Below are 26,984 nucleotides of genomic sequence, written 5' to 3'. Positions count from 1 at the left end.
GGGAAAAGTGACGCAAGCAGTCGCGACGCCATTTGCTGCGGCTGAGCGTGGGCGCAGGCGGATCTCGGAAGAAGTCGGTTGCGAGACTCTCCCGCGCACGCGACCCGGCCTCGCTTGGCTGTTTGGTACCGTGCGGTCCCACGCGTCGCCCTTGGGGCCCCTCGGAAGAGTCGCTGCTGCCGCCGCCACCACCACCACTCGGATAGGAGTCGGAAACGCCGGGAGGCCGCCGTCACCGCCATGCCCAAGAATAAAGGTAATGCTGCCTTGGACCCCGGGACCACGACTCCGCTCGGCCCGGTCCTGTCCGCGGCGCTCCGTATTGCCCAGGCCGCAGTGATCTTACACTCCTCTCTGCCTGCAGGCGGCTGGACGATCCACACGCGGTTTGGGGCTTGGGAAAGGAGCTGAGAAGTTACTCTTGTGTACCAGTTTGGTCACATTGGGGTGGAGCCGACGCCATTTTTGTAGGGCCTCCTGCGGGAGAATGTGGGCTTTTGCTCCCGATTCGCGCCAGACTGACCGCGGCGCTTTATGGACCTGTGGGGAGACCTCTCCCGGGCGGCCAGGGTTTCACAAATGGGAGCCTTTGGCCTTCCTGGGCAACGAGAGTTAAGCCCTGGAAGCAGTTCTTAACTTTGAAAGAGTAATGCCTGCTTTAGTGATCAGGTACTCCTGCATGGGTTTCTTTATAAATAGTTGAGTGTTGTTGAGACTACTCCCTCTCCCTTTTACACAGTGACTGAAACCTTAATGCGTATTTACATATTTAGGGTTCATGTCTAGAGATTTACTCTTCCCCATCCCTTTACGGCGTTTACCTTTTTTTTTTTTTTTTTGGAACACTTTCATATTTAACCAGGTTTTCTTATTTTTGCTTCGGATCTTGTATATATTGTATTAGGAGTAAAGACCTTTAAGTTTTCTCCATTCTGAGGCTAAACGTCCACAAATTATCAGTCTTGAAGATGTTTATTTGGAACTTCCAAAATGGAAGGCCTAATCTACCTAAAAGCGGAAGAGTCTTAAAGAAATTATCCCCTTTTTTAGACTTCAGGAAACTTCTGTCTTTTTAAGTATCTTTATAATTTCTCCAAGGAAATTGTGCCAGTAGAAACAGGGAAATCATTGTGTTTCCCTCAGGAGAGGAGCGTATTACACAACCCACGGGAAGTTTCCTTTGGTTATTAATCCTTCAGACCCTTGCCTGGACCCAGGCCTACTTCTGTTCTCTTTTCTACTTCACAGACGGCTCCAGGGATTTTACCTGATTTCCTCTTTGCCTCTGTGGCTACTCATTTTATCCCTTGGGGTACTTGCTTGCAGTTCTGTGCAAGATTTGGTGCAGTTATCTCAAAATGTAGCTTGCAGACCCTTTTTGTAGCATTTTACTGTTAATTTTTCTGGGATAACCTGTCTAATGTCTTATTTCCTCTTAGATGGTAATTGGATCACCTCAGTAAGTATCTCATTCTCCCTTTTATTTCTAGTGAGGAGGCTTCCAATTCCCTCACTAGATTGTAAGCTATAATAGACAGTAATGGTATCTGTCTTAATCACATTGAATTGCTAGCACTTGACACTTAGTAGATGCTCAATAAATACTTGTTGGATTAAGTCACCTTCCTTTTGTTGACTTCACTCTCGGATGAATAATAATAGGTTCTACGGGAACAGGACTTCTGCATTAAACTTATACATTAAATCACATCTAGTTCACTAGCCTCCTTTAAAGTTGTATTCCATTACATGGCAGTAAAATAGGGGAGTGATCAGGGTATGGTTAGTTCTGATGAATTGGCAAGCAATAGATCATTCTTTATAAATAATATTTGACGCGTACGAAAAATATAACAATATAGTGAACACCTGGGAATCCATTATTCTGAACTTGAGAAATTAAAACACAGGATCAGTTAAAACCCTTGGTCTCTTCCCCTGTCTTCCTGTTTCTGGAAGTAACCACCATTCTGAATTTGGTGTTTATCATTCCATTACATGTAAAACCAATCTGTTACCTTAGAGGAACAGTGCTTTTCAAGACCCCTGGATTTTATAAGATGAGGTTTACTAATGTAGAAATAAATTCATGGGGTTTTCTTTGTTTTTCTTTATTGGAAGAGCCAGAAGTCTTCTGAATATAATCTTGGTGGTGATTTCACAAGGATATAAATTGCCATGAACTGTGTGTTGAATGAGTTTTGCTTTGGACTGATTGTCACCAGCTTATTTCCTCTAGAATCCTCTAGATTCTTTTTAGCTTATTACCTCAGAAAAAAAGGGTATCCTTTGGTCCACTCATGACAACCATTTGGGGTAAGGTGTTCCCACACTTTGAGGAAGTTACTGCCTTTGATTTTAAAATTGCCCCTCCTTTAGGAATGTATAGACTACCCTTGACGGATTCATTCAAAGAATTGCCCAGCTCTGTATATAATAATTCAGTAAACAAAGCCAGTAAGATCCTTGCCCTAAAGGAGCTTTCACTCTAGTTTGAAGATCTGGCTTGAATGATTAATGGCTTGAAGCCAGAGATAACTTTACTCTTCCTAGGAAAGCAGTTTGGGTTTCCCAGTATTAGTATGTGAAGAATGCCTCACATACTAAACTCTAAGGACTCTGGGTGGGTCCGGATATAGAGGTCCACCTGACAATAGCACAAAGCATTACGAGACTGCCCCTAGGACTCATTAAGTTCACTGGATTCTAGAAGTTAATGTGTCTGTCTTTGCAGTGGCCAGGTGCACATTCATTATTTTGTTTGGACTATGAACCTTTTGCTGCTTCCAGGTTCTTTCCATGAGTTCTTTAGTATCACTACCACTTACAGTCTTTCTCCTACCTTTTGAAAATGGCCATCAATGTGGTTTAGTAGGTTCTGGAATGGGAACAAAGTGCTGTGGAGAGAGACTCTAATATGAGGGTCAGGAACAAAAAGATCAGGTTTGAGACTCTTCACCCACACACCCTGAAATAATAAATGAGTTAATTGTCTGATCTTCAGTGAACTCCCTGGTAAACTGGGGATAAATGTTATTACTTCATAGGGTGATTATGACAAGTAAATGGGTGACTTTATCATATAGTGATTAAGAGTATAGTTAAGTGGGGACATACTGCTCACTTCAAATCCCAGATCTCACTTCATGTGATATCGCCTTGGATAAGTCACTTAACCTTTCAAAGACTATCATCTCTTGTGAAATAAAGACAAAATAGTACCTGTCTCATAGGCATAGTTTGGGCATAGTAACTTAAGGGTAAGTTACTGGGACAGTGAGAAATCTGCTTGGATTGAAGTATAAGATAGTGGAAGGGAAGTATTGAGAGGTAGGCTGGCTTGTTTATAGGTTGAGAGATTTATGTTCCGTAAGGTGATCATGTTACCACTAACAGAAATGGGAGTGTTGATTAAGGACCAGTTTTGTAAAGAAAAAATGAGTTTTGAATAAAATCTTGAGCTTGAGATGACAGTAGCCCATTCACTGGACCCATTGTAAATATGAAACCAATGCTTAGTTGAAGTAGAGGGGCTGAGATACAAAATTAGCATAGAAGTGATAGGTAAGAGAAAATTTAATTTCCTTAGAAAGTGGGTTAGCAGATGGTGGGACTTTGGAATTAATGAAGCTCCAGAGGAATAGGCATAATGTGGGGTGGGGGCTGGTAAAGATCCAGAATAGTGCAAGTGGTGGCGCACCTGGGTGGCTCAGTTGGTTTAGCATCCGACTCCTGATTTCGGCTCAGGTCATGATCTCACAGTTCATGGGTTTGAGCCCCAGGTGAGCCCCATGGAGCCTGCTTGGGATTGTCTCTTTCTCTCTCTCTCAAAATATATAAACTTTAAAAAAAAAAATAGTGCAAGTGGCCCTGTAAGAAAAAAAGAGAGTCGGGAAGTGATGGGTATTGTCATCATTGAAAGTATGAAAAACAAAGGGAGAGGGAGAATTACGGGTTTTTTTTTAAGGATATCAGGAGATAGAAGAATCTAGAATTCTAAATGGTAGAAGCAAGGTGGAGGTGTTTACATCTTCTGTTCTAACTCCCTCATTTTACGTAGTCTGAGATCCTGAGAAGTTTTTTGTGAAAGCTCCATTCATCCTTTGCTTTTCCCTCCCTCTACATCTGGTCATAATTCTCTTGTTTCCATCTCAGAAATATTGTTCCTGTTTGTCTTTTCTTTATGGCTAGGTTAGGCCTGCTTCTTGGTACCTGTAATAAGGACAATAACCTTTTACCAGTTTTCCCACCTAAAGGATCATATACCTCTGCTTTTGGTTGAAGTATTTTTTTTTAAATTTTTGAATAGTAAATACATTCGCAGTTCAAATTTCAAAATGTGAAAAGTGCAGTCTCTTTCTAGAACATGTCCTGTTGCCAAACAGTTCTTCTCACAGGTGGTCATTGTTAAGTTTTTTGCATATGCCTTTCCAGAAGTATTTTATGTATATACAAGCAAATATGAATATGCATTTTTCTTTTTTTACACCAATGGTAGCCTTCTACTCTTCTTCACCTTGTATTCATTTTTAAATTTACATTTTGAAGAATTTTGAATATATACATATGTACAAAAGTATACTAGTATAATATACATTTAGGTAGTTACCTCCTGGCCCCAGACACAATTCACAACTAAACTTGCACCAGCACCATCCACACCAAATCAGGATCCAGATTTGGTCTACACCTTGCTATTGGTAGATAATGTCTTTTAAGTCTGTTAAAAAATCTTTAAGTTCCCCATCTATCTGATTCTTCCCCCTTCCCCCCCAATAAGGTATCTAGTGAGGAAAACAAATTGTCTTCCTTTGCCCCCACTGTCTGGATTTTGCTGATTTCATCCCTGTTTTAGAGAGTGCGCTTGCTTGAAAGCAAGGGAGAGGGGCAGAGAAGAGAGAATCTTAAGCAGGCTTCATGCTCAGCATGATCCCACAACCTTAGTGATGAAATTTGAAGTGGGGTTCATGAGCAAACGGCTAAGAAAGAATTCTTCAGATGTCTTTGTGCAAAAAGGTGATTTTATTATAACACGGGGGACAGGATCCGTGGGTAGAAAGAGCTGTGCGCTGGGATTGTGAGGAGAGACTGATGATACACTTTTAAGTTTGTGGAGGCAGTGGGCGGGGGGATAGAGATAGTTTCTAAGGAATTTCTGTATGCTGAAAGCAGAGTCTTATAGAACCCTGAAGATTTAGCTATTGTCAAGATAAGGTTGCATTTAGTTTTGGGGTTTTTTTTTTGTTTTTTTTTTAATGTTTATTTTTGAGAGAGAAAGAGTGTGACTTGGGAAGGGGCAGAGAGAGAGGGAGACACAGAATTCAAAGCAGGCTCAGTCTCTGAGCTGTTTGCACAGAGCCCTATGTGGGGCTTTAACCTATGAACCTGGAGATCATGATCTGAGCCTAAGTTGGACGCTAATCAGACGCTCAACTGAGCCATTCAGGCGCTCCAGTTGCTTTGGGTGTTTCATATCATGTAAACATTTATCGACATTAAGGCAGCCATAAACTCCTTGTGGAATGTTACATGCTGCAGGTCTCTGGTATCAGAGTGGGCTGTAAGCTGTAAGGGGATTTAATTTAAACTACATTTTTCTTGCCTTTGTTTCCCTCATCACTGGTATCATGACCTGAGCCAAAATCGAGTTGATGCTCAACTGACTGAGCCACCCAGATGCCCCTGTTTTTTAATGGACTTTGTTTTTAGAGCAGTTTTACATTTGTAGAGAAATGAACAGAAAGTAGAATTCTCATATTCCCCCCCAGCATGTTGTTAACATGAGCCAGTATATATATTAGTAGGATCTGGCCTTTGATTTCTCCCAACCAGCCTAGCCAAGTCCATAGATTACATTAACATTAAGGTTCATTCCTTATGCTGTATATTGCATGAGTTTTGGCATATGTATAGTGACATGTATCCACCATTACACTATCATACAGAATAATAATTTCACTGCCCTGAAAACATTCCATTGTGTAGATGTACCACAGTTTATCCATTTGCCTACTGAAGGACATCTTGTTTGCTTCCAAGTTCAGGCAGTAATAACTTGCTTTTTTAACTTCAAATACTTGGCTCATTGAATCTTTGCTACAGCTATAAGGTAGAATTCAAATTCTGAAAGTAGCCAGAGTTGTTCTCCCTCCACAACAAAATCAGTATATCCCATTCCAGGAGCTGTAACTTGACCCCCTCACCTCCAGTCATCCTAATTGAACTCAGACCTTTCGTGGGGAAGTCTGGTAAAAGGGGTGGGGGACTATTTATTTATTTATTTAGAAATCTATCAGTAACTCATTATAATATCTCCCACCCTGGCCTTTGTGGGCACCTGTGGGAGGGATTCATTGAGCAGTGTGCTCAACCAGTGGTCATTATGATCTAGGAATTTTGGTCATTGAATGCAGATGTCCTTAGGGATTTATGTACTTTTATATAATATCTGCTTGCAGTTTGTATTTTATGACAGAAATAACCCAAAAGGAATTTCCAAGAAGGGTAGGGGAGTAATGCTATGTGTGTGTTTAGTATGATTGGAGATTGTAAATGTAATATGATTGTGTGACCACATTAAGTGAATTTTTAAATGTAAGTGATTTTTTAAAAGCGTGTTGTGAGTCATTTAGTTTCTTTACTATTTTGCAAATAATTAATGTCTTTTTCTTTAAAACCATTAGGTAAAGGAGGTAAAAATAGACGCAGAGGTAAGAATGAGAATGAATCTGAAAAGAGAGAGCTGGTGTTTAAAGAAGATGGACAGGGTAAGCGTTTCTGTAAGTGAGGGGGTTTTTTTAGTAGTAGTTTTCTTTTTTAAAATAGGGACTTTTCAGTTTCTAAACATAAAAGATATAACTTTGTAATCCTGAGCAATGAAATCATGTGTTCCTCTTTGTCCTCCATTTCTCACCCCCCCCCCCACCTCTCTAGAGCCTTTCTTTTAGTAATCAATTCTTGGTATGCTCTGTGTGTGTTGATTGGTGGCATTTTGAAAAAAAAAAAATTTTTTTTTTAATGTTTATTTATTTTTGAGAGAGACAGAGACAGAATGCGAGTGGGTTAGGGGCAGAGAGAGAGGGAGACACAGAATCCAAAGGAGGCTCCAGGCTCCAAGCTGTCAGCACAGAGCCCGACGTGGAACTTGAACTCACAAGCTGTGAGATCATGACCTGAGCCGAAGTCGGACACTCAACAGACTGAGCCACCCAGGCGCCCCTATTGGTAGCATTTTTATAAACCTCTAGGTTTCATTGTTTTGCATGGATATTCATAACTAAGAAAGAATTGTACAGTTAAAAAAGAACTAAGCCTCAAAAGCTATAGTTAACAATTCCATGATTTCGTAGATTTTTTTTTTCTTAAGTAGGCTCCATTCCCAGCATGGAGTCCCAACGCGGAGCTTAAATTCACAACCCTGAGATCAAGAGTCAGACACTTAACTGACTGAGCCACCCAGTAAATGGTGCTACATAGTATTTTCATTAGACAGTGGATTTTTAAGGGATGAGTTAGAGGCCTTGGCCTCATTTCTCCAGTACTATTAGCATATAATTTCAGAAAACAGAATACAATAAAACCAAACAATTGACCTTTCCAAACTAAGATACATAACACTAGTTTCCCATATTTTTGAGCAATTTCTTTCTTTCTTTTTTTTTTTTTTAATGTTTATTTATTTTGAGAGAGAGGAGAAAGCACGAGCCAGGGGAGGGGCAGAGAGAGGGAAAAGAGAGAATCCCAAGTAGGCTCCGTGTTGTCAGTTCAGAGCCCCATGCAGGGCTCAGTATCACAAACCATGAGATCATTACCTGAGCCAAAATCAAGAGTCAGACGCTTAACCAACTGAGCCACCCAGGTGCCCCACAACCCTTGAGCAACTTCAAAAGCTGCTTCGGAAAAATTGCAGTATTAATGCAATGAATTCCCTTAAACCCTTCGTGTGTGTGTATTTCCTGAACCATTTTAAAGTTAGTTGCAGGCTTCATGATACTTTTACCTTATTGTGTTTCTTAAGTATATTCTCTTACATAATCACAATAGAATTATCACGCTCAGACAATTTAGCATGAATACATTATATACGTAGTATATAATCTATTTTTGAAGTTGTCCAGTTATTGCAATAATTTCCAGCATATTTTAACAAAGAACTTTATTCGATTATCCTTTTATAGAACTTTGATGAATTTGTTCATGGCTGTGTATATATAAGCCACTAAAAATGAAACACATATTATGGCTAAAAGACCTTTCAGTTTCTTAGCCTTTCTCATTCTTCCCTCCGTTAATAGTTGATTTTACTGTGACCATCGCTTTTTCATTTTCCCCACTTTGGAAGACAGACTGCCTTTGAGTTGGCCTACCATGTTGAGGCTCTAGGTTCACTGTAGTCTGAGCAACTCACTTCAGCGTGTCAGCCCCACAGTTGAGCCTTTCAAAGTTAAGTCTCAGTGTATTTACAAATCAGTGGATATTCTCTATGGGAGTCAGTCTTACGCACAACTTGAGTAAGCTCAAGGTTCTGAAGCAATACCCTCCCTTGCCCCCTAGTGACGGCCCCTTTGCAAGCTAATGAATGCTCATCATCCTCTCAGTTTTCCAAGTGGCAATAAAACTGCGTGACTTCCTGGGTTTCCTTTTGGGAAGGTTTTGATTAAAAGTTTGGCATTTTGCCTAAGTATCTTTCTGGCTTCACAAAAACTTTAGAATAATCCCTAATAATGAAATCTAATTTCACAAAGACATTACTAACGTTAAAGCTACTTTTTATGTGTCACATATACCAAAAATTATGTTGGGATTAGCTTCTGAAGGTTTTGAGGGAAAGGAGATCCAAAATTGGGAGAGGATCCCAGTGTGAGAGATTGATGGGGTGTGATGTACATTTTGGGACATGCCACCTTGATCTCCAAAAGTAAAGCATACAGTTAAGGGGTGCTTGGCTGGCTCAGTCCAAAGAACCTGTGACTCTTGACTTTGGTCATGAGTTTGAGGCCCATGTGGGATGTAGAGATTACTTAAATAAATAAAACTTTAAAGCATACAGTTAAGAAGACCATAGTCATTCTACTTACTCAAAATCAGTAGATAATTAAAGCATTTCTGATAGTAAAGACAGTTTGCCATAGAAATGGCATTATGGAATCTAGATTCTGGTTCTGCCATTGGGTTGGTTTTTCACTCCCTTGTATTTATTTTACTACACATTTATTCCTAACCAATATACCTATGTGTTCTAGTCAATTTTTTTTTTTAATTTTTTAATGTTTTATTTATTTTTGAGAGAGAGACAGAACGGGAGCAGGGGAGGGACAGAGAGGGAGGAAACCCAGAATCCAAAGCAGGCTCCAGGCTCTGTTAGCACAGTGCCCAACACGGGGCTTGAACCCACGGACTGTGAGATCATGACCTAAGCCAAAGTCGGATGCTCAACTGACTGAGCCACCCAGGTGCCCCTGTGTTCTCGTCCATTTTATGTGAATTTTTAAGTTGCTGTTGTATGAAAAGTTGAACAGTATCCCATACACTTTTCTTTTCTCTCCCCCAAGAATATGCTCAAGTAATCAAAATGTTGGGAAATGGACGATTAGAAGCGATGTGTTTTGATGGTGTAAAGAGGTTATGTCACATCAGAGGGAAATTGAGGAAAAAGGTAGGTGTGGAGATTTGTTTTACTTTAAAATTATGATTAATGGGGGGAAATGGCTCTATAGTTTTTATGAGTCAAGGACCTCATTTTTGTAAATTACTCAAAGATTTCAGTAGAACAGTGATATACTATGATAAATCGAAACAGCAAATTCCATGATGATAACTTTATACGGATTCCATTTAAAGACTCATTTACATCACCTATGTTGTTAGGCCCAAAATGTTTAACCTGAACCTAGTCATGAAGAATCAATCAACAAATCCAAATTAAGGGAGACTGTAAAACAAATGTCCAGACCCTTACTACAAGGTTAGTGACCTTAAAGTTGGGGGAAATGGGCAGCAGCAGCAAGAGGGCTGAGGGTGAGAACTATTCCAGTTGAATGGAGATTAAAGAGACCTAATGGTTAAATGGGGTAGGTGGCCCGTGTATGGATTCTGATTTGAGGGTGGGGGAAATCCTTGTAAAACATGTTAAGAAAATTTCAATATGAATTACATTAAGTGTTATGGTGATACTAAATTTCTGGAATTGTGATGCTGGATGGGCTTCCTTGGAAAGTAATGATTAATTTCCCATCATAGTGGGTGTTAAGGCCAATTTATTAGTCAAGTTGGGTAAAAGTCCCTCTGACTGATTTTATGGGTTATTTTAAGGAGGTTTGCCAGCTTTGTGTATGTGGGCTGGTTGAAGGAAGGGAGGGAAGGAGAAAACACATTTCTAACTTTATATTCTCACATATAATGGATAGATAACTAACCACCTGGAGTAATTCACTATTACAAATTACTAAATTTCTAATCATAATTCTTCTGGAATTAATGAACTCGTTTAGTTAAATAAGATCGTTCTGTGTGTGTGTGTGTGTGTGTGTGTGTGTTTTAACATTCCAAATTACAGATTTGAAACGTGCTCACCTGCTTAATAAAGTTTTTTGGGTTGTTTTTTTTCCTAATTCTGAATCTAGGTACTTCACCCACAGTTGAGTGAATAGTATTTTATGGAAAGACTGACCAAGTGTTGCTTTGATTCTGTATTTTTAAATGTAACATGCAGTGACTTTTCTTTCTTAGGTTTGGATAAATACCTCAGACATTATATTGGTTGGTCTCCGAGACTACCAGGTAAAAAATAATAATAATTTTTTTCATTGTTCACTTGATTGTATTTATGAGCCATTAATTCTTAGAACTTAAGTCATGACTGTTTTTGCCCAATTCCACCTCTTCATGCTCTTGATTGTTGTGTTGACAAACATTTCTTAAGGGCTAGTTATGTTTTCAATATTGTGCCTAGTACACTAGTCATCATGGTTCCCAAATGGCCAGTCTCTGGAGTCCACATTTTCACTGTGGAAAAAATAATAGGCAGTGTGAATTTTCCATCAAGCTATAAATGGTCCTTTTTCCCTTTTTGATATTTAAAAAGTTCCCTTTATTGGAATGAATGATGTTATATAGTTGTGGTGTTGTTTGTGTTCTTACTTGTTAAAGTAAAAATGTAATCTTAGGGTGGGCCTCACATGTCAGTTTTTCTTTTCTTTCTTTCTTTCTTTCTTTCTTTCTTTTTTTTTTTTTTTTTTAACGTTGATTTATTTTTGAGACAGAGAGAGACAGAGCATGAACAGGGGAGGGGCAGAGAGAGAGGGAGACACAGAATCTAAAACAGGCTCCAGGCTCTGAGCTGTCAGCACAGAGCCCGACGCGGGGCTCGAACTCACAGACCGTGAGATCATGACCTGAGCCGAAGTCGGATGCTCAACCGACCAAGCCACCCAGGCGCCCCTCTTTTTTTTTTTTTTTTTTTTTTTAATGTGTACGTACTGAAATCAAAATATGGAAACTGCTGCTGTGGTGTATACAGCTGAATGAGTCAAACTCCCATCCCAAAAAATACTTATGGCTTGGTAGTGAAGAGAATAAGGCACACAAGTAATTACAGTACAAACCATGATAGAAGTGTGTGCTCTAAATTTGGATGAGCACTTAGGAGAGAAAATGATAGTTGCCCTTCATGATCTCAACCTGGAGACTGCTCATTGTGGGTCTGTGCAATCCATTTGGTTTCCACCTGTTAGAACTCATCACCATGTATTTAATCGTGTTGTGAGTGATGTTTCTATTCTTATAACCTTGATCATACTTTAATTTTTTAAAATATATATTCCAGAATAAAGAATTAAAATCTTTATTATAAATCAGTGGTTCTCAACCGTGAGTGAATTTGTTTCCTCCAGGGAACATTTGGCACTGCCTGGAGACATTTCTTGTTAAAACTTGCTGGCCGAAGGGAGGGAGACAGTACTCTGAGCATATAGTAGATAGAGACCAGGGGTGATGCTAAACATCCTCCATTGCACAGAACAGCCCCTACAACAAAGAATTATCCAGCCTAAAATATCAATAGTGCTGAGGTTGGAAAATCCTGCTTTAATACCATTTTTTTTTTTTTACATATTTAAAAAAATTTTTTTAATGTTTATTTGTTTTGAGAGCGAGAGAGCACATGTGCATGCTAGCAGGGAAGGGGCAGAAAGAGAATCCCAAGTAGGCTGTGCGCTATTAGCACGGAACCTACTGCAGGGCTCGATCCCACAAACTGTGAGATCTCAACCTGAGCCGAAATCAAGAGACACTTATCCAACTGAGCCACCCAAGCACCCCAGTTAATACCATTTTAATGTCCATTTTCTTCTTTTGATTTTAAAATAACCCCAGAAGTAGGAAGAATAATTCTTTCTTTGACAGATGAGGAAACCAAGGTTCAGAAAGATGTAACATTCTGACTATAAAATGGCAGTCAAGACCAACTTTTCTGATTCTTAATCTCCCACAAGCCACCTGTCTGCCCCTGCCACTTAAAAGGGTGGTCGGGGAACCAGTAGCATCAGTGGCTTTTGGGAACTTGTTAGAGATGCAGGGTTTTGGACCCCACCCCAGTCCTCCTAAATCAGAATATGCCTTTTGACAATTTCCCTCTGAGCTTCATACACAGCTGAAGAAGTGCTGGTTTGAATCACACTGCCCTTGCATCACTGATCATTTTTGTAGCCATTTGGACCTACTTTTAGGTTCAAAGAACTTTTAGAAGTTGAAATAATAAACTTGAACACTTTTTCCTTAACTAAGATTCTTTTCAAATGGAGAAGTGTGAACATTCTAAGGCAGTAGGTGTTTGTTGTAGACTCTAGGTCTAAAGTTCTCTTTTAGACTAGCAAAAGAACAAACGCAGGATTAAAACAAGAGATGGCTAATGTCCGCGAAAAAGACAAATAAGGGTCCTTGCCCCGTATTTATTTAGATCATAAGGCTTGTAAACGTGATGGGCATGTACAAGGAGACAAAGAAACTAGGAACATTAACTTGACGTGAGGGGGAAAGGGGATTTTGGTTTTATTTTTGTTTGTTTTTTTCAATATATGAAGTTTATTGTCAAATTGGTTTCCATACAACACCCAGTGCTCATCCCAAAAGGTGCCCTCCTCAGTACCCATCACCCACCCTCCCCTCCCTCGCACCCCCCATCAACCCTCAATTTGTTCTCAGTTTTTAACAGTCTCTTATGCTTTGGCTCTCTCCCACTCTAACCTCTTTTTTTTTTTTTTTCCTTCCCCTCCCCCATGGGTTTCTGTTAAGTTTCTCAGGATCCACATGAGAGTGAAACCATATGGTATCTGTCTTTCTCTGTATGGCTTATTTCACTTAGCATCACACTCTCCAGTTCCATCCATGTTGCTACAAAGGGCCATATTTCGTTCTTTCTCATTGCCACATAGTACTCCGTTGTGTATATAAACCACAATTTCTTTATCCATTCATCAGTTGATGGACATTTTGGCTCTTTCCATAATTTGGCTATTGTTGAGAGTGCTGCTATAAACATTGGGGTACAAGTGCCCCCTATGCATCAGTACTCCTGTATCCCTTGGGTAAATTCCTAGCAGTGCTATTGCTGGGTCATAGGGTAGGTCTGTTTTTAATTTTTTGAGGAACCTCCACACTGTTTTCCAGAGCGGCTGCACCAATTTGCATTCCCACCAACAGTGCAAGAGGGTTCCCGTTTCTCCACATCCTCGCCAGCATCTGTAGTCTCCTGATTTGTTCATTTTGGCCACTCTGACTGGCGTGGGGTGATATCTGAGTGTGGTTTTGATTTGTATTTCCCTGATGAGGAGCGACATTGAGCATCTTTTCATGTGCCTGTTGGCCATCTAGATGTCTTCTTTAGAGAAGTGTCTATTCATGTTTTCTGCCTATTTCTTCACTGGGTTATTTGTTTTTCGGGTGTGGAGTTTGGTGAGCTCTTTATAGATTTTGGATATTAGCCCTTTGTCCGATATGTCATTTGCAAATATCTTTTCCCATTCCGTTGGTTGCCTTTTAGTTTTGTTGGTTGTTTCCTTTGCTGTGCAGAAGCTTTTTATCTTCAGTAAGAAATTGCTACGGCTGAGGTCAGAGAGGTCTTTTCCTGCTTTCTCCTCTAGGGTTTTGATGGTTTCCTGTCTCACCTTCAGGTCCTTTATCCATTTTGAGTTTATTTTTGTGAATGGTGTGAGAAAGTGGTCTAGTTTCAATCTTCTGCATGTTGCTGTCCAGTTCTCCCAGCACCATTTGTTAAAGAGACTTTTTTTTTCTTCTTCTTTTTTCCATTGGATATTCTTTACTGCTTTGTCAAAGATTAGTTGGCCATATGTTTATGGGTCTAGTTCTGGGGTTTCTATTCTATTCCATTGGTCTATGTGTCTGTTTTTATGCCAATACCATGCTGTCTTGATGATTACAGCTTTGTAGTAGAGGCTAAAGTCTGGGATTGTGATGCCTCCTGCTTTGGTCGTCTTCTTCAAAATTACTTCGGCTATTCGGGACCTTTTGTGGTTCCATATGAATTTTAGGATTGCTTGTTCTAGTTTCGAGAAGAATGCTGGTGCAATTTTGATTGGGATTGCATTGAATGTGTAGATAGCTTTGGGTAGTATTGACATTTTGACAATATTTATTCCAATCCATGAGCACGGAATGTTTTTCTGTTTCTTTATATCTTCTTCAATTTCCTTCATGAGCTTTCTATAGTTTTCAGCATACAGATCTTGTACATCTTTGGTTAGATTTATTCCTAGGTATTTTATGCTTCTTGGTGCAATTGTGAATGGGATCAGTTTCTTTATTTGTCTTTCTGTTGCTTCATTATTAGTGTATAAGAATGCAACTGATTTCTGTACATTGATTTTGTATCCTGCAACTTGGCTAAATTCATGTATCAGTTCTAGCAGACTTCTGGTGGAGTCTATTGGATTTTCCATGTATAATATCATGTCATCTGCAAAAAGTGAAAGCTTAACTTCATCTTTGCCAATTTTGATGCCTTTGATTTCCTTTTGTTGTCTGATTGCTGATGCTAGAACTTCCAACGCTGTGTTAAACAACAGCGGTGAAAGTGGACATCCCTGTCGTGTTCCTGATCTCAGGGAAAAGGCTCTCAGTTTTCCCCCATTGAGGATGATGTTAGCTGTGGGCTTTTCATAAATGGCTTTTATGATCTTTAAGTATGTTCCTTCTATCCCGACTTCCTCGAGGATTTTTATTAAGAAAGGTTGCTGAATTTTGTCAGAGGCCTTTTCTGCATCGATTGACAGGATCATATGGTTCTTATCTTTTCTTTTATTAATGTGATGTATCACATTGATTGATTTGCGAATGTTGAACCAGCCCTGCATCCCAGGAATGAATCCCACTTGATCATGGTGAATAATTCTTTTTATATGCTGTTGAATTCGATTTGCTAGTATCTTATTGAGAATTTTTGCATCCATATTCATCAGGGATATTGGCCTGTAGTTCTCTTTTTTCACTGGGTCTCTGTCTGGTTTAGGAATCAAAGTAATACTGGCTTCATAGAATGAGTCTGGAAGTTTTCCTTCCCTTTCTATTTCTTGGAATAGCTTGAGAAGGATAGGTATTATCTCTGCTTTAAACGTCTGGTAGAACTCCCCTGGGAGGCCATCTGGTCCTGGACTCTTATTTGTTGGGAGATTTTTGATGACTGATTCAATTTCTTCGCTGGTTATGGGTCTGTTCAAGCTTTCTATTTCCTCCTGATTGAGTTTTGGAAGCGTGTGGGTGTTTAGGATTTTGAAGATATACAATGTTTGGGGTTTGGGTCAATACAAAACAAAATCCAGGCACCGGGCAGATGGGTAGATGATTGTTAACAGCAGACAGGAGGCGCCTCCGCACCTGTTTATCTTTGCTGGCCTAGGGGATGATACAGAAGGGGAATAACCTCAGGGTTAACAAGATACCTTTTCTTTTGTTAACCATCTCAGCTCTGGGCTGCTTTGCCTGAGATGCAGCTGTCCACAGTTCAATTCACCAATTTACCTAACCTGGCCCTATTCTCCTATGAAAGCAGTTTTCTGCTATAGTACTAAATTTGGGGTGCTTTCACCCTAAATATCTTGTTATTCCTATGTATTGGGCACCTTTGCACCGTTTCTATTTCAGACCTTTGCCTCTTTCTATTTTGGGGGGCTCAGCACCCCCTCCCTGTTTTGTGGACCTTTGCACCCCCCCTATTCTTGGAGTGCCTACCTGGTTTACCCAAACTCGGGTGTGAGCATTTTATTGACTTTGTATTTCTTTGTGCCTTATTAACCCATTGGTGTAAGCCCCGGGGGATTCCTAAGTTTGTCCCCCGCAGGTGTTGGTATATTTGCATCAGAAACACTTGAAGAGCTTTAGAAAATACAAATTCTTGAGCTTCATTCCACATCTATTAATCTGTTTTCTGGAGATGTAAAAGCTCCACTGGAGATTGTAATCAGTTCATATTCTAAGAACCATTGATTCAAGGAAAGATATATTAATTTCCTTAGGTCATTACAACAGTCTGTTTTTTAATTAGACTGTTTAATCATCCTGTAAAAAGATTGGGTTGGCACAGTTCTGCATGTTTTTTAGAGGGTAGGAGAAAAGTATTATTTTATAGTTTTGTTTTAATACTTAATTAAAATTTTAATTCCAGTATAATTAATAATATAGTCATTCAGCAATTCCATACATGATCCTGTGCTCTTCACAACAAGTACACTGGGGAGGAGGAAACTGAAATGTGAAAAAAGTTAATAAAGATGTGAGATTTAATTTTTTTTCCAGTTTGAAAGTAATTTATGAAATAATATTTTGGCATAATCAGTTCTAAAAGTTACTTGTCTCTTTCAGGATAATAAAGCTGATGTAATCTTAAAATACAATGCAGATGAAGCTAGAAGTCTAAAGGCGTATGGCGAGCTTCCAGAGCATGGTAACGTCTGAGTTGTTTTATTAACCTGTCATATGGTGTTAGTATTTGGTGTTACTAGGTGAAGAAATTTTGTTAGAATTTTGTGGATTTTGCATATTACTTCAGTGCTTGCATGATTTAAGTATGCATGCTTATACTTCATAATACTGGATACATTAAGAAAAAAAGTAACTTATATCCCTAATAACTACACTCCTGGTGTAGACTTTATAAACTCTGAACGTTTGCATAATACCAATCCAAAGAATAATACTGTTACAGTATTTATTTCACAATAACCTTCTCAAGAGATTGTTAGTATTCATCTACTTTAAATACGAAGCAGTGATCGTAATTAGCTACTGTTGACTTTTACAAAGTCAGTTTTCAGTTCTTATCCTAGGTATCATAGGATTCCATTGGATTTTTTAAAACCAACATTGTCACCAATAAAAAGTTACGCATTCTCATGTGGAAAACTTGAACAAAAATAAGTCCCTCATAACCCCACCAAAGGGGCAGTGTACTTTACATACTATATTGTAAGGCTACATTTTTCACTTGGTGTTTTTGTTTCGTTGTGTGTTGTTTTTTGTGTTTGTTTTATCTCTGTTGGAGATTATTAGAAAAACAGTATGATTTTACTTAAGCATGAAAATTCTGCTGAAATTCTATACTTGACATTTTCAATCTAGTATGTCTGAGAATAGGACTAGCATGTCCTGGTTCATTTTCTTGCTTAGGGGTAATCATGATTTGACTAAATTTTCTGATCGGTGAATCTGTTTGGTGATTGGTTAGTTGTTAGCCTGTGCTCTGACCTTTTTTTTGAAGCATAGTTGTAAGTTGTAATGGCTTTAGAATTTGTGTGACTGAAGCCTGCCTTACTAAAAATACCTTTGTAAAATAAATAGTCGGGACTACATCAAACTAAAAAGCTTTGCACAGCAATGGAAACCAACAAAACAAAGAGACAACCTATTGAATGAGAGAAGATACTTGCAAATGATACGTCTGATAAAGGGTTAATATCCAAAATACATAAAGAACTTCTACCATTTAACACCCCAAACACCCCCCCAAATAACCCATTAAAAATGGGCAGAGGAACTGAATAAACACTTTATTTCTTCAATAACTTTTTTTTTCTGAACAAACACTTTACACAGAAGACATACAAATGGCCAATAGACATGAGAGGATGCTCAGCATCACTTATCAGGGAAATGCAAATCAAAACCACAGTGAGATATCCCCTCATACCAGTCAGGGTGGCTAGTATCAAAAAGACAAAATAACAAGTGTTGGCGAAGATGGGGAGAAAAAGGAACTTTCGTGCAGTGTTGGAATGTGAAAATTAAATGAACAAACAAGAGAAACAGACTCCTAAATATAGAGAACAAACTAGTGGTTGCTGGGGGGTTGGGGGAATAGGCGAAATAGGTGAAGAGGATTAAGAAGTACAAACTTCTAGATCTAAAATAAGTAGATGAAAAGTAGCATAGGGAATATAGTCAATTATGTAATAACTTTGGTGACAGAACATAACTATACTTGTCGTGGTGAGCATACCATAGTGTATATAATTGTCAAATCAACTATGTTGTGCACTTGAAACTAATATATTTGTCAACTATTAAATTAGAAAAGAAATTTTAACATTTATTTTGAGAATGAAAGCAGAGGAGGGGCAGAGAGGAGGAGAGAGAGAATCTGACATGGGACTTGAGTTCACAAACCATGAGATCATGAGCTGAGCTGAAATTGAGTCAGACGCTTACTGACTGAGCCACCCAGGTGCCCCTGAATTGGATTTTTTTTTTTAACATTTGTTTATTTTTGAGAGAGAGGATGAGCAAGCAGGGGAGGGGAAGAGAGAAACCCAAGCAGGCTCCGCACTGTCAGCATGGAGCCCTCTGTGGGCTCGTTCTCATAAACTGTGACAGTATGACTTGAGCTGAAATCAAGAGCCGGATGCTTAACTGACTGCGCCACACAGGTGCCCCCTGAATTAAAAATACCTTTGTTAGGGGTGCCTAGGTGGCTCAGTTGGTTGAATGTCCAATTCTTAATCTTGGCTTAGGTCTTGATCTCACAGGCGTGAGTTCGAGCCCTGCATTGGGCTCTGCACTGGGCATAAAGCTGACTTAAAAAAAAATCTCTGCAAACAAAATTAGAACTCATACTTTCCATCTTGGCTTAGCAGCGACCTTGAGATTTTGTTGTATAAAATTCTATATAGTAGGGCTGTTAGGTAGAAGTTAGGATCTTTCTTATAACAAAACTTAAAATTTAAGTTTGACTCCTAAGAGTCTCTTTTCATAATTCAACAGACCACTTCTTTTTCCTTTTTTTTTTTTTTAAATTTTTTTTAGTGTTTGTTTATTTTTGGGAGAGAGAGACAGAGCATGAGCGGGGGAGGGGCAGAGAGAGAGAGGGAGACACAGAATCCAAAGCAGGCTCCAGGCTCTGAGCTGTCAGCCCAGAGCCCGATGTGGGACTCAAACCCACAAGCTGTGAGATCATGACCTGAACCGAAGTTGGACACTCAACTGACTGAGCCACCTAGGCGCCCCAACAGACCACTTCTTTTAGTGGACAGTTACTCATTTTAATATCAGCTTGGTTATATGAGTGTATTTGTTATTGTTTCTTTAGCTAAAATCAATGAAACTGATACATTTGGTCCTGGAGATGATGATGAAATTCAGTTCGATGACATTGGAGACGATGATGAAGACATTGATGATGTAAGTAGATGCACCTTACATTTTTCAACTTTTGTTTCTGAGTTATCTACAGAGAAACCAGCTCTTTGTCCTATCTTTGTTTAATCTAAGAATGTTGAATACTTAGGATATATTTCAAGATTTGTCCATGAATTAAAATGCTCATTATTTATCAGTTAGTCAAACTGTTTATACTTTGAAGATTCTTATAATCTTTTTCACCATTTCTTCCAGAAAAGATCAATATCTTCTTTGGCAACCTGAATGCTAGGCATTGCAGTCATAACTTGTTTGAGTGTTTAAAGAGATAGCTATTATGAAATTTAGAAGACAGTTGAAAGAAATACAAGATCTTCTCAAAGAAACATGCCTACTCAATTGAAATACTAGTATGTTAAAAGAAGAATCTTGTTTGAACAGCTTGATATGAAGCATTGGAATTACAACATATATTAAAAGTCTTGTTAAAATTGAGACCATTTGTCAGTACACTATTTTATCCGTTGAATATGCACTGTTGGCAAACTCTTGGTTTGGAGTTGGTGTATTTGAGGAGAATGTACTGTTTTGCTAACAGTAAAAGTTAGTTGCTGACTAAGACTGCGACAGAATTACCAGAGCCTTTCAGAACTACAAAGGCTGGTCTTGGGGAAGTCTGAGTTAGGCGTCACAAGTGGTACCCACTAGCAAGATTCTGTAATTAACATTTTCCTATAGTTGATTTATCCCATATCTCTTATCTTTATTCGTCCATCAATCTATCTTATATTTTGATGCATCTTCAGACCATTATGAATGCTCATGGTGAATTAAAATTTGAGTACATCTCTTCAATGTGTATATGTGTTTATGAATTTTTATATAAATACATCATACTTTTTTTCAATGTTCTTCCCTTTGGAGACCCTGAGCCAGAAAATTCTTGTGACTAAATTGTTAATGATACTTTGATAGTAGATTTAATTATTATATTATTTATTATTTAATGATTATTATTGATTTATTGATATTATTTAATGATTATATACAAGAACCTGACATGGAATTGTGTTGTAAATTAAGGGGTGATATAAACATTTTTAGAGCTGGGGTAGAAGGCATTTTTGGAAATTAACCTAAGCAGAGAACACATTTGAACATGAAACCACATACACAGAGGTGTAAGGATGAGGATCTAGTAAACAAGGTTAAGACTTTCTAAGAAAAAATTTCTGAATCTATGCCAGTGATTCCTTGGAACTGGACTCTAGTCCGGCAGGGAAAGAGATGCTAAAGACAGTGGATACTAAAGGAATTGGGAGTTTCCCTGAACCATTTGCAAAGGCAAGGGTTGCCTTTTTTTTAATCACCTGAGAACCCTATTTTTTCAAGACATTTCTCCAGATGGTATATAGGTATGCTAGCCTTCTTTCCTATAACCAGATTGAGAGAATTTGCTAACTGTCACACTTGTACCTTTCTTAAAGAAATAACATTCCTAGGGGTGCCTGGGTGGCTGAGTCAGTTAAGCTCCTGACTTCATCTCAGGTCATGATCCCATGGTTTGTAGGTTCAAGCCCCGCATCAGGCTCTGCACTGACAGCTCAGAGCCTGGAGCCTGCTTCGGATTCTGGGTTTCTCTCTCTCTCTCTCTCTCTCTCTCCCTCCCTCCCTCCCTCCCTCCCTCCCTCCCCCTCCCCCGCTCACGCTGTCTCTCAAAAATAAATAAACATTAAAAGAAAGAAATAGTACTCCTGCATATCTGCTCCCCCCCAGAATAAAAAAATCTCTCATCACCAACACAAAAGAAAGACACTAAACTTTATTAAGAATATTATTAAAAATATTTTGTATACGGGGTGCCTGGGTGGCTCAGTTGGTTAAGCATCCGACTTCAACTCAGGTCATGATCTTGCAGTTTGTGGGTTCGAGCCCCACGTCAGGCTCGGTGCTGACAGCTCAGAACCTGGAGCCTGCTTCACATTCTCTCTCTCTCTCTGTCCCTCCCCTGCTCACACTCTGTCTCTAGCAAAAATAAATACACATTTAAAAAAAATTTTTTTTAAAACATCTTGTATAGCATAACATTCTGAAGGAAGTTGTAAAGATTTACTGGCAGCAAACTGTAATTGAGAAAAACCTGGTGTAGAGAATTTCCTCTTCAAAGATAGCCTTAGGGGGTGCAGGTCTCCCTTATGTGGTAGACTTCTGGAATATAAGAATTCTTTCATTTGATCTGATGTTCTTTTCCCTTCCAGATCTAAATTGAATTCAACATTTTACATTCCAATTTCTCTGAGGATTGTTCCAACAATTTGGATTTTGGCTGTGACCTGTTAAAGAAGATTAAAATTTATTAGCATGAGTGCAATTTGTTAAAGCAGACTGATTTGTTTCTAAGGTATTTCTTGAAAAACTGGTAATGCCGAATTCTCTTACATGAAATGTTAAGCCCCCTTTGTTCTTTTGATGTATTCGAGCTTATAGGTAAAAGACCACATCTACTATTTTTTAAAAAGAGGAGAAAAATGCATTACTGCCTTTCCTACTTTGACCACTTCCAGTTAGTAAATGAATGTTCCAAATAAACCATTTACCGTACATTCATTATGGATCCTGATTAAGCCCTAACTTTGACTAGCCTGTTGACCGTACATTGACTTTCTGTATATTCCAGTTACTTAGATGTTCCCTTGAGATTTTGATACAATTTAAAAGAGGCAGAAATCTGCATTTGAATTAAAAAATGATTAGGTCAGTTTTTCATATTTAAGTAGCATGTGGCTATTTTTGTACTAATTTTGATATCACTTATGTTCTTTCATAACCTTATTTTGCCACTATAAACATATCAACAAAAAAGCATTTACAAAATGCAGGTTTTAGGACCTGGGTTTTAATAGCAGTTTTTAATTTGTAAGGTTAGTAGTTACAGGAATCAAACAGTAGGTGGCACCCAGTCATCTTAACATTGAAATATTGCTATAGTTGTCCATTTTTTTTTCTTACTATGCTTAGGAAATTTCCCAAACAAGAAAAGATTGTTTTGATCATGTGCATGTATGTAGAAAATTTTTAAAGAACAAAACTATTGTTAAAAGTGTCATTTTATTTCAGAAGTCATATACATAAGCTGCAATTTTGAGTGCTTTGTAAACACTTAAAGTATGTATAAATGAAAATTTAATTTCCTAACAACTGTATAATTAAGCTTTTTTCAAACCATCCCTAAGCTGGTAAAAAAAAAAAAAAAAAAGGAGCAAATAACAACTTATTGAAAAGATGGTTTCTCATTTCTGAATGGAAGAGCTACAGCTGAGAAATACAATAAAGACAATATCATGCTGCAGAGTATATTATACCCTTACTTTGTGTTTAGGATGTATTTTATTGTGTGTAAAGATTTGTTTTGCTTGTATATTATTGGGAATTTGGATTTTCTCTTATTTAGTTTTTTGTTCTCAACTTGACTAAGATGAAATTAAGGGCTGGGCTATTTATTGGCTAGCTACATTGAAATCTTCTGCAACTTCACAAGAAGAGATCCATCATTTAGGCTGTGAAACGTTTATTCTCCTGGTCTCCAGAGATGTTTTCAATGATGAAAAGTTCTACCAAGGGAGAGAAACCTTCATGTGGCTTCAAAAAAATGAGAGTATCTTCTCCAATCTCATGCTTATTCCTAAGTGTGCAAGCACTGGAATCAAAATCTGAGGTACTATAAAACATTAAATCAAAGAATAGAAATGAGTGTATAGTTGCGATTCATGTTTCTTATTCTTTGGAGTTCTGAACACTTACCCAGATGGAATGCATCTGAGACCATGGGCTGGTTTTTAATACTTAAAGAAACTAGCATTGAAGAATTGACTTAGCGATTGTCTTTATCAAAACCTAAACTTCCAAAGATATTTAGGCCTCTGTACAAAAAAGTGTTTTGCTAAATTTGTGGTATATATAGATCCTTCTTCTGTGTTATTTTACCAAGAATGTAGTAACTCTGCCTCTGTGGTAGTTCATGGTAGGGATGGTACAACTCACGCATTATTTTTTTCTGCTTACCTCCTCTAGCAAATATGATTTGTCTCAAGTTTCTTGAATTACAACTATGGCCCCCATTCATGTGTTTTTTTAGTGATTTTTTTTTTCCTTGCCTAGGTAATAACGGCTCAATCTAGTGCCATTGCATCCTGGAAAATCTCATACCCTAATGATTATTAAGTGGTTGGTAAAGTTGTAGGTCATATGCAACACTGCTTGGAAGAAGTGTTTTACTAACTTGTCTTTAATGTGATATTTGTATAGATTTACTGATTTATTTCAAATGAGGAATGGGAGTGGTCCTTAGTTTTTTAGCATCTGTATGTGTGTTGTTGAGTTTTTTGTTTGGTTGGTTTTTGGTTTGTGTTTTGTGTTTTTTGGTTATACTCCTTGATTCCCATAACACAATGCTATAGGGTATGCCCTGAAAGAAAATAAAATGTTTGAAATCCAAGAATAATGATTCTTCCTGCTAAGAGGGTATTAGGTATTACTAATGAATTTTATGGGCTTGCATTTTTCATGCAGTGTTTATTCTACTTCCAGTTAGAGCAAAAATAAGTTGTATTACTAAAATGGCTCTAACCAAAACAAGCATTTGTGTGAAAAAAGATTTGACAGGATTTAATTGCTTGACTGTTGAATCTTTTTTGAACATCCAGCCTCTTAAGAGGCCACCTTTTAAGGTGCCTGTGAACTATGCATGATGAAAACTCTTGTATTTTATTAAGGATTGGCCATTGGTTTACTCACCACATCTACAGAATAATCATGGCTGTGAATATAGTTGGTTACAAAACTTGTGACTTGTAGTTTAACTTAATCTCATGTATCTTGTGTAAATATTAAATTATAGGATGGTGAATAACATCTTTAGTAGATAGAAACTGCTGTCAGTATTGACTTCAGAGCAACTGAGTAATCAAATAGGTAAAAGCATGTTTGAAATAAAAATACCTAGGTGGATTTATACTTTATTTCTGTTGTTTACAGATTTTAAAATATACAATATTAACTATAACTTTACAGTTAAAGTATCAGAATGAAAGTTCTTTATGTTTACCTGTCATAACGATTAAAAAGATTTGTGTTGGTAGGAAATGCTTAGATCTTTATCCTGCTTAGCAAGAAGAAGTTTCATTTATACTGTTTGGACTCCCATGAACTTTTACACACCATGTTGTGTTGTTGATTTACCTTAAACTGTCATTTTTTTTTTTTTTTATCCTTGCTTATTTCTTCCTACTCAGAAAAGGACAAAATCTTAAGTCTCACTACAGATGCATTAAGATACAAGCTTCTTAGGTACAGAGAGAACCAAGGAATTTGGAGAGTATTGGATTGGGTCCTCTCTTCCCCCCAGCTGCCAGGTATTTAGGCAGTGTGATGGAGAGTGAAGAGCTTGGGCCTTGGGGTCAGGAGGCCTTTTCCCCGACCCTTCACGTTGCCCTTTACCTGCAAGTGACCATGGGCACCTTCTCTCACTTGTAGGAGTTTCAGGCTCCTCACCTGTAAGATTGGGATGATAAGAAGAGTACCGACAGAATTGGTGGAAGGGTTGATTATGTGTCCATATGTGTAATGCACCTAGAGCAGTGTCTGCCGCTTTTCACTTGGTATCCAGGACCGTATAAAATCGAACATGCACGTCTTTATATTTTCTATTTGTCATTTCTTTCACTTGCAGTCTTTGGTTACTATAATAAAAAAAAAAAACTTGTTATATATATATATATATATATATATATATATATATATATATTCATGTCAATACAATATTTAAAATAATTGTTACCATCATTCAGCATAAGGCTAACAGATAGGAAGTCTCTAAATTGCTTAAAGATGTTTTTGCAAAATACCAACTATTCTGTATTTCTTCATTGAAAGTTTATAGCTATTGATAGCTCTGGTCATATTTTATTCTTAAGTCTAATGAATTCTTTTACTAGGTAGATTCATGACAGCTAATTAGTACTGACTGATTAAAAGGTTTACTTTCCGGTCATTTGGAATTATGTAAAAACAGTTGGATGCAAACTAATGCAATTAGAAAATAAAATATGAAATAACTTTCAATAGTATGCAATTGCTTCTTTTTGAACGGTTTATGACTTTTTTTTTTTGTTTTTAAGTTTATGTATTTCTTTTGAGAGAGTAGAGAATGTGAGCGGCGGAGGGGCAGAAAGAAATCCAAGCAGATTCCACATTGTCTTTGCAGAGCTGAACTTGGGGGCTCTATCTCATGAACCATGAGGTCATGACCTGAGAGGAAATCAAGAGCAGGATGCTTAACCCACTGAGCCCCCCAAGCGCCCCTGTTTATGACTTTTTTTTTTTTAAGGAAATTCAATTTTTAAAATTTTTTATGTGTTTATTTTTTGAGAGTGAGTGAGTGCATGAGTAGGGGAGGGGCAAAGAGAGAGGGAGACACAGAGTTTGAAGCAAGCTCCAGGCTCTGAGCTGTCAGCACTGAGCCTGACATAGGGCTCGAAGCCACAAATGGTGAGATCATGACCTGAGTGAAGTCGAAGGCTTAACCAACTGAGCCACCCAGGTGCCCCTATGACTTTCTCTAAACTATTTACAGTTACATTCATGAAGATTCTTTTCTGAAAAACCAACTGTGATATGAGAATAATGTATACTTTGTATTTTATTTTTGTGTTTTTGGCTGTTTGATTTAAGACATTCAGACTAACAATGGGGTTGCATTTTGTGTGAGTTTGTTAACCTGTGCAGAAGATGTTTTCAAAAGGTAGATCAGTCATCCAGAATCACCTCAAATTGCCAAAATCACATTCGACAGATTGGACCTTATTTTGTACTCTGCAGACACTTGGGTGAAACAGATATCCTCTGGTGAACTTGCTCACACACACCGCCCCCCCCCCCCACCTGCTCACTTTTTAAAAACTGGTCACTTCTGTTCCAATCCAGGCTTTGTCTGATTCACAACTTGATAATGGCAGATCAAAAAGTGGGGACAAAATCTGAGTAAAGTCCCATTGCTGATCCCCTGGAGAGTCAGGTATTGAAATATAGTTGAGTTTTTGCAAATTTAATAAAAATCCATGCATATTTATGACTTAAAATACTTTAGAAATCTAAGAATAATTGGAATTTTGTTAACTCAAAAAAGTATAGAAACCCAGTCTTTTTAAAAAGCCAATTTTACTTAAGAGTGCCCCTGAGAAGCAGTAAAAAGTATTAATTTCATTGAATCCAGCCCTAGAGTACATGTCTTTATTTTTTTTTAATGTTTGTTTATTTTTGAGAGACAGAATGTGAGTAGGGGAGGG

At 38.1% G+C, this 26,984-nt stretch overlaps 1 protein-coding gene across 1 annotated transcript; it reads left to right on the top strand.

The window, feature by feature from the left end:
* Positions 1-23,392, top strand: EIF1AX (eukaryotic translation initiation factor 1A X-linked). Its single transcript, XM_049643567.1, has 7 exons — positions 1-256; positions 6,684-6,767; positions 9,552-9,655; positions 10,729-10,779; positions 16,873-16,954; positions 19,592-19,683; positions 21,900-23,392. The coding sequence occupies exons 1-7, from the start codon at positions 241-243 to the stop codon at positions 21,903-21,905; spliced, it is 435 nt and encodes a 144-aa protein (XP_049499524.1). The 5' UTR covers positions 1-240; the 3' UTR covers positions 21,906-23,392.
* The last annotated feature ends 3,592 nt before the right edge of the window (positions 23,393-26,984 follow it).

Source organism: Panthera uncia, chromosome X (assembly GCF_023721935.1).
Source record: "Panthera uncia isolate 11264 chromosome X, Puncia_PCG_1.0, whole genome shotgun sequence".
Taxonomy (NCBI): domain Eukaryota; kingdom Metazoa; phylum Chordata; class Mammalia; order Carnivora; family Felidae; genus Panthera; species Panthera uncia.
The sequence above is the reverse complement of the archived record's forward strand: the minus strand, read 5'-3'. Positions and strand labels throughout refer to the sequence as shown.

Excerpts from the sequence above, each read along its gene's own strand:
- EIF1AX (XM_049643567.1), top strand. Across the intron at positions 10,780-16,872 it reads TTGGTCTCCGAGACTACCAG|GATAATAAAGCTGATGTAAT; the intron begins GTAAAAAATAAT and ends TGTCTCTTTCAG. Across the intron at positions 16,955-19,591 it reads TGGCGAGCTTCCAGAGCATG|CTAAAATCAATGAAACTGAT; the intron begins GTAACGTCTGAG and ends TTGTTTCTTTAG.